The sequence below is a fragment of the Borostomias antarcticus genome (assembly GCF_949987555.1).
Source record: "Borostomias antarcticus genome assembly, chromosome: 24".
NCBI lineage: Eukaryota > Metazoa > Chordata > Actinopteri > Stomiiformes > Stomiidae > Borostomias > Borostomias antarcticus.
In genome coordinates, this window is record NC_140257.1 from 16,929,157 (window position 1) to 16,936,656 (window position 7,500).

The 7,500-nt window shown below is 46.5% G+C and overlaps 1 protein-coding gene across 1 annotated transcript in view; it reads right to left on the reverse strand.

Moving 5' to 3' along the window:
* astn1 (astrotactin 1) overlaps positions 1 to 7,500 on the reverse strand; it is a gene marked incomplete at both ends in the record, with an annotated part of 224,595 nt that overhangs the window by 11,387 nt on the left and 205,708 nt on the right. The window contains one exon of the mRNA XM_084458037.1: positions 2,414 to 2,549. Coding sequence (XP_084314163.1) covers positions 2,414 to 2,549 — 136 coding nt within the window. The remainder of the gene's footprint in view (positions 1 to 2,413; positions 2,550 to 7,500) is intronic.

A 7,500-nucleotide genomic window follows, 5' to 3' on the forward strand; every position in this document is an offset into this window, starting at 1 on the left:
GGACCTGGCTCTGACCTGGCTAGGACCTGTCTGGGACCTGTCTGGGACCTGTCTGGGACCTGGCTAAGACCTGTCTGGGACCTGGCTGGGACCTGTCTGGGACCTGTCTGGGACCTGGCTGGGACCTGGCTGAGACCTGGCTGGGACCTGGCTGGGACCTGTCTGGGACCTGGCTAAGACCTGTCTGGGACCTGTCTGGGACCTGGCTGGGACCTGGCTGGGACCTGGTTGGGACCTGTCTGGGACCGGGCCGGCGCTATGAGGAGAACGCCACGGCCCAGAGGGCGAGGGCCAAATCAACGCCTGAAAAGCAACAGTCTCAACGGAACAATTTACTTTATTCCTTGTTTATTTGTTAAATGTTGTTTAAAAAAAAAAAATATATATCCAATCGATCTTCACGCTTCTGGAAAAAACACCTAATGTCGCCTCGTACCGTCGTGATGATGACCAGCCTGCCAACAGACACACGGACCGGGAGCCAGATGAGGTAAACGTGAGGTGCATGTGCTTTTGATTGGTCGATCCCGGTACATCAGAACCATTTGAAGAGACAACAGAGGTCCAGCTGGTCTTTCTCCGCCGGCTCATGCTAATGCGTTCAGCGTGGCTCCGCGGCGTTCGGAGCGTGTGTGAGCTAAGTGGCTACATGTGTGTGTGTGAAGCACCGTGATCTGACGGACGAGGAAGTGGAGAGCGAGGTGGTAGTGCTTAAAGGAAGTGTGTGTGCGTGTGTGTGTGTGTGCGTGTGTGTGTGTGAGCATGTGTTCATTGCGTGTGTGTGTGTGTGTTTGTGTGTATTCTGTTTGGAGGAACTGGAACACACACAGACACACACACACCATCAAGTCTTCCATTCTGTCATTAAAAACACGTTGACCACCAACATTGACCTCACTAAAGACGCCTGCAGTGTTTCCACGGCACCGGGGTGTCACAGCCCCGGGTGTTGCTGTGGCAACAGCCACCGGCGAGCCCAGCGGTGCCGGGTGACGACCGCGACGACCGCCTGGCACATCTTCACCGTGACGACCGCCTGGCACATCGTCACCGTGACGACCGCCTGGCACATCGTCACCTCCTAACCGCACGGCGCCCAACAAAGCGCCAACCTGTCAGCCCATCTCCACCTCTACCTGTCCCTGGTCACCAGGGCTGTCAGCCCATCTCCACCTCTACCTGTCCCTGGTCACCAGGACTGTCAGCCCATCTCCACCTCTACCTGTCCCTGGTCACCAGGGCGGTCAGCCCATCTCCACCTCTACCTGTCCCTGGTCACCAGCCCATCTCCACCTCTACCTGTCCCCTGGTCACCAGGACTGTCAGCCCATCTCCACCTCTACCTGTCCCCGGTCACCAGGCCTGTCAGCCCATCTCCACCTCTACCTGTCCCCTGGTCACCAGGACTGTCAGCCCATCTCCACCTCTACCTGTCCCCGGTCACCAGGCCTGTCAGCCCATCTCCACCTCTACCTGTCCCTGGTCACCAGCCCATCTCCACCTCTACCTGTCCCCTGGTCACCAGCCCATCTCCACCTCTACCTGTCCCTGGTCACCAGGGCTGTCCGCCCATCTCCACCTCTACCTGTCCCTGGTCACCAGCCCATCTCCACCTCTACCTGTCCCTGGTCACCAGCCCATCTCCACCTCTACCTGTCCCTGGTCACCAGGACTGTCTAGAGTTCGTAGCCTTTTACCTCGGACACTACGTAATATCAGGGTAATATTGAGTCAAGGTTCAGCCGAGATGCTGAGCGTCTAATCTCTTGATCGTGTCCGTCTGCTGTAAGCACTTTTAAGATGATCCAAACCATGATCCCCCCCAGCTGAGCTCTTGAGTCATCCTGGACGTTTGAAGCCCCCCTTCTGAGGCTCGGCGTTAGGAACAACACACACACACGAGAACGGGGCAGGATTCCAGCCCAATAGAAGGTTCTAGCAGGGACCAGAACGAGAAGAAGAAAGGTTTCCAGAGAGTTCACCCAGAGTGTAGTGGCAGTGGGGTTATTCACGTCATATCAACTATCTGTGCTAGTGACTTACACTACAGTAGGTGCACTTGTAACGAGGAGGCTAAATTAGAGCAGGTGTTGTGTAGTGAAGCTCACTCCCCTAGTATAAAGGATGGGCTAGCGACCCTGCCAAGAACCATAGCTCTGTTGGCGTAGTTGTTAGCACATCTGACATGTGAGCACAAGGTTGTAGGTTCACATCCCGCCCTGGATAATCCCTTAACATGGGTCAAAGTAACGAGTGACACAGAAAAACACGAAAAAACAACACAGAGTGAAACTAAGTCTGTCACACACTGACATTATTTCTATTGAATCTAGTCCTGTCAAACCTTCACACATTTCTATTGAATCTAGTCCTGTCAAACCTTCACACGTCACAAGTGGGTGGTGGAGCTTACATGTAAGTGGTGTCGGGCTCCAGGCAGCGGACGATCATGCTGATGGATGAGGTCAGGAGGTTTGGGATGTCCCCAAGCATCACACACGGCGACTTGGCCCCCGACAGGATGTCGTCCACAAAGCTCAACATGGTCTCTGTTCAGGAGAGAACCCACACGGTCAGCAGCACAACACACCGTTTTATTCATCAACATCCATTTTGCCAGTAAGTTAATAAGTACATGTAAGTAAAATAAGTTAGTAAGCAAGTAAACATGTACAGTACGTAAGTAAATAAGTAAGCAAGTCATTAAGTAATTACATTAAAAAACAAACAAGTATGTTTAACAAAGGGCCTTCAAACAGTATTCTGCCTTGTTTTTATATGAAATAAATGCCCACCAGATTTGTTGACCTCAAAAGAAATATTATTTTCCTGCCTGCAGTTCATCACATTCTCGACCACGATATGAAGGAGGTGCTTTGAGTTTTGGAGCGCGGCACACGGTGAACAACGCGGAAAGGTTCGGGGGGGCGGGGTAGCGTCTCGAGCAGGAACCCTCTCGTTCCTCGAGGCTCGAATAATACGCCGGACTTGTTCTCATTACCGAGTGGCAGCGGGGGTGTTTTCCCAGCTGTGTTGCATGCGTCAAAGGGCACATGCGACGGGGGCCGTGCGCCTCAGAAGAAGAAAAACCCCTTTGGGAACAGGCGCTCTCAGGGGTGGCCAGCCTGGTATGTCCTCACCGAAAAACCTGCTCTTAATCCTCCGGGTCACCAAGTGGTAAAAACATTGAGCCTTGTGCCATGGAAAACAACCGGGAGAAAAAAAAAAGAGAGAGAAAAAAAACGGTGTGTACCAGCTGTCACCGAGAAATATTTACCCAGAGATCCACAGAGGAGTCCTGGGATGAAAAAGTGATAGATGAAAATGAAGAGTGACATTGTGAGGGATTGGATCACTTAGCATATTAATTGCGGAGCCGGTCGGAATATCTGTCTAGTGTGAAGGAAGTGGCGTCTGCAGCCCTTGGGAGGGGACAGTGGAAACAGGCTATGGAGTTACATTCAGGCATTAGAGACTTCAGCATGCTCAAGCTCTCAAAGACATAAAAGTCATCTAACGCCACAAACTGCTTTAAGTGAGATTTCTTTCTAAACACATATGTGTTAGAAAGTAATTGCTGAAAATATGTGATCTAAATTGTGTTTGTTTTTTTGTGGGGTTTGTGAGTATTTTCCCCCCTGATTTTTTAAACAGCTCGATGATGTCATGGAGCCCTACTTATCATGGTGAGGCGTTGTGATGCGTACAGTGATGCGTTGAAAGTCCATCAGGACGGTCTTGAGAAATGGTCTAAACAGCAAAATGAGCTGTTTCTACTGAACTAGGTTTTCTAATAGTCCTGAATGTTTATTTTCAATCACAAGACAAGCAACTTTATATTATGCATTTCTGCTATTTCAAACTAAGTTTACAGTTACTCTTTTTTCTTCTTCATGGCTAGCTGGTGACGTAGTCCATTCAGCTCATGTTGTAATAATTCCATAACCATCAAGGATGTTATGAAAACTGACTTCTCAAACTACAATGTTAGGATTTAGCCTGAGCCTGAGACTCAACTTGAAATAACATACAAGACATGGGATGAAAAATAATGATCAGAAACAGAAAAGAGACGAGGTTGTTCCAAGTTGGTGAGTAGCTAATAATTCTGCAACTCGTGGTTCCGTAGAGAGATCCAGCCTCCAGAACATCAGCTATAAAACACACGATAGGTTGAGTATCACAAGAGTTCTATTAGCTGTCGGGACTTAAGAGCTTTATAATGCGATTACACACGTATCAAATGGAAATATATGTTTCCAGATGTTATATTCCAGGCAGCAACTCTATATGCTTGATAAAGAGCACCAGCGGACCACTGTTGCTAATAGTGATTGTAAGTAATAAGCATTCATCTCACAGTCACAATATCACTGCTACTAAGTCGCAGAATACAACTGCATACTGTAGCAATCAAATAGACTTTACTCACACAGTGCTGTGTTATTTTGCATAGTGGAGCTGTTATGAAATATATAATAATAGCAACAGAGTTCTACATTGTGTGCTAGCTTTTTATGGTTATCAGATCAGTCAGTTGTTTTGAGAAGGTGATTGTGATGGAGAAGGAAAACACATGGGCTCTGGAGTGGCATCAAAGGCTTCGGTCCTGTCAGCCGGTCTGCTCTCTCAGGGCGAGCCTCTCCCGTTTGGACGTCTGGGAGGCGCTCAGTGTCTATATCAGGCTGTGCGTGATGCCACTCAATCACGGCATAGCTATGCCCACAGCTATGCCCACAACCTTCCTTCCAACATGTCGTTTTATCATACACCGTCTCTTAATAAATTGTCGAAAAAATGTTCCCTCGAAAACAGGACTCGAATAATCCTTGATTTATCGCGGTGATTCAACAGTGATTCATCATCATCTCTGTGAGAGACTTACGATGGGGGGGGGGGGGGGGGATAAGGTTTACAGCGTATATCAACTCCTATGTGATAAACACTCGTCTCTGAAATTCTTGAGGCTATTCTGACATATTTTATGTCCGCTAGCTGAAGTTCAACCAGGACAATGGTGAGCTGAAGATGTTCCATCACGCTGTGGGCCGTAGCGGAGGCTACATTTCGTTGCAAAAAGTCCCATTCAATTTCCCACCAAATAAGGTCAATGTTTAACACCACTAAGGGAAGTCCATGTTATGAGTTAATCACTTCCCAGCTGCTGTTTTGTTCCATTCCTGTTAGCAGTAACACTTTACATCCTTACTATGGAACTATAAAAACACCTGTCCTTGAGCTCAAATTGAAATAAATGGGGGTCATTTGAAAGCTACAGTGTCTGCTGCTCCTGGAAATGCAATGTAATTTCAGCCTCAGGACAAAGTTACTGTACCCATCCTGGGTGTTCTCAGATGACCCTTTGACCTCGATATCTCATACTCTCCTGGTGAGATGGCACTTCTTCCAATGTAGTTTCTAAAGAAGCCCCTGCCAAATGGAAATTGGCTAGCCTACTATTGCTAGCTAGCTGAATTCTTTCTTACTTATGTTTCACATCTTGGAGCAGATCCATAAATGATCCGTGATATACAGTAGATAGATAGGTCTTTGTTGTCCCAGTGGGGAAAATGGTTTGCCGCATAAGTTTCACAAGGCATAACATAACAAATGCATACGTTCATACACAAAAAATGCATAGATACACAAAAACTCAGTACACATATTAGGAATAAAAAGAACTTTGATTGGTAGGACGGCCAGCCCCTACCCAGGCCAGCTGGACACTCTACTGACCGAGAAGGAGTGGTCAAGTGCATGGGGGGGTGTAGGGTGTAATTTGTAATATTTTTAAAAGAGGTAGGCTACCGATCATCTACCGGTATACTGTAGCTAACGCAGCAACGGAGAACTGCACGCAGATCAAAGACAAGTGCAACAGGTGCTCGATAAAAAAGAAGCACTTGAGAAGAGAAAGAATGTCTGCACACTGTATAGTAGCTCCCACAATGAGTTTATTAAATAGGGCACATTTCAGCCCCGATGGCTTTCATCAGGTGCAACAACCTGTGAGGGGGTGGGGTCCATATACGGGCAAGAGGAAGGGGGTGGGGCTATGATGACATCAGAAATAAAAGCAGGTATGAGAACATATATCTAAACAGACCCTGCAAAGACATTCACATAAGGACTTCCCAAAAAGGCACTCAACTAATGTCACAACATTATAGTGGTTTAGAATAAACGCTTTGGATGACCAGGGCCTCATTCATAAATGCTGCGTAAGTACAAAAGCATGCATGCACTTTCTAAGCAAGCTTCTGTGTTTATGAAAAATGAAACTTGATGTGAGAACGTCAGAAAATGTGCGCTTCTCCACGCGCACTCTGACCCATGTGTAAGTACATTTCTGGAGAAATGACAAACTGCGACGCCGATGGCCAAAGGATGAAACTCGAAAAGCTGTGAAATAAACGTAATTGCCACGACCTCTCTCTCATAGGTCTACCTCTCAGCTGTATAGGCTAGCTCCCAGAATAGGACCAGACTTCAATATGAGGAGATGTGTGGCGTTCATGTCAGAAATTCTGACGCGGAAGTGGAGCCATCTTGTTGTTTTGACACAGTATTGTGCTTTTGAGCTAATAATAGGGCGTGTGAATGTTTTCACGAATACGCCAACGTCTGTCCGTGTCCTACATGCTGTCACTCTTAACATTATATCAGATATCAAGAGATAAATGTAGTCCTACTATTTCAAACCCCGCTCTCCTCATCCCTGATGGGCATGATTCAGGATAAAAGACCTACAAACTGAGATGTCTGCTTTTGCAAAATAACCCCTCAAGTACAGTAGTGTAATCAGGAATAATATTTGGATCTGTATTCACATCTGTAATTTTTGAAAAATATTTAGGAATGAGTTTGTTCATGTGTGTGTTAATGATCACAAGAAATTAGAACAAATTGCTGGGTTTAATTACTGTAGGAATAGGCTACAAAACCACCACCAACACACGTAGGCCTACAGGTCTATGTTGGCTCATAATGAACAAACAGACTAGTCTACTCATTTAGCCTAGTCAAACGATTTACACAATACTTGCATGTTATGACATTCTCATAAATAATAAGGTAAACTGTTGGACAAATTGCGTTCAAACTGATTTTGTGAGTTTTCAAATAATATTGTTATCACAATGATGGATTGAGATGATTCGCATTCGCGTTATAATCCGATTTTTGTTGTGCATATTTTTTCAATCATGCTTAAGTTAGCAAGCTTAGTAATGTCTGGCCATTTACCGACATTCATTTCTTGGACCAGGATTATGCATAAACTACCAGACCGATTTTCATGAAACATGGTGGAGAGGTGTATCATGGGCCAACTTAGAACCCATTAAACTTTGGAGTGGATCCGATTCACAGGGTGGGTCCATGAGCTAGCCAAACACGGCCGGCCATTCACCTCCATTCAGTTTTTTGGACTGGGATAATGCAAAAACGACCAGACCGCTTTTCATGAAACTTGGTGGAGGGATGTAGCATGGGCCAATT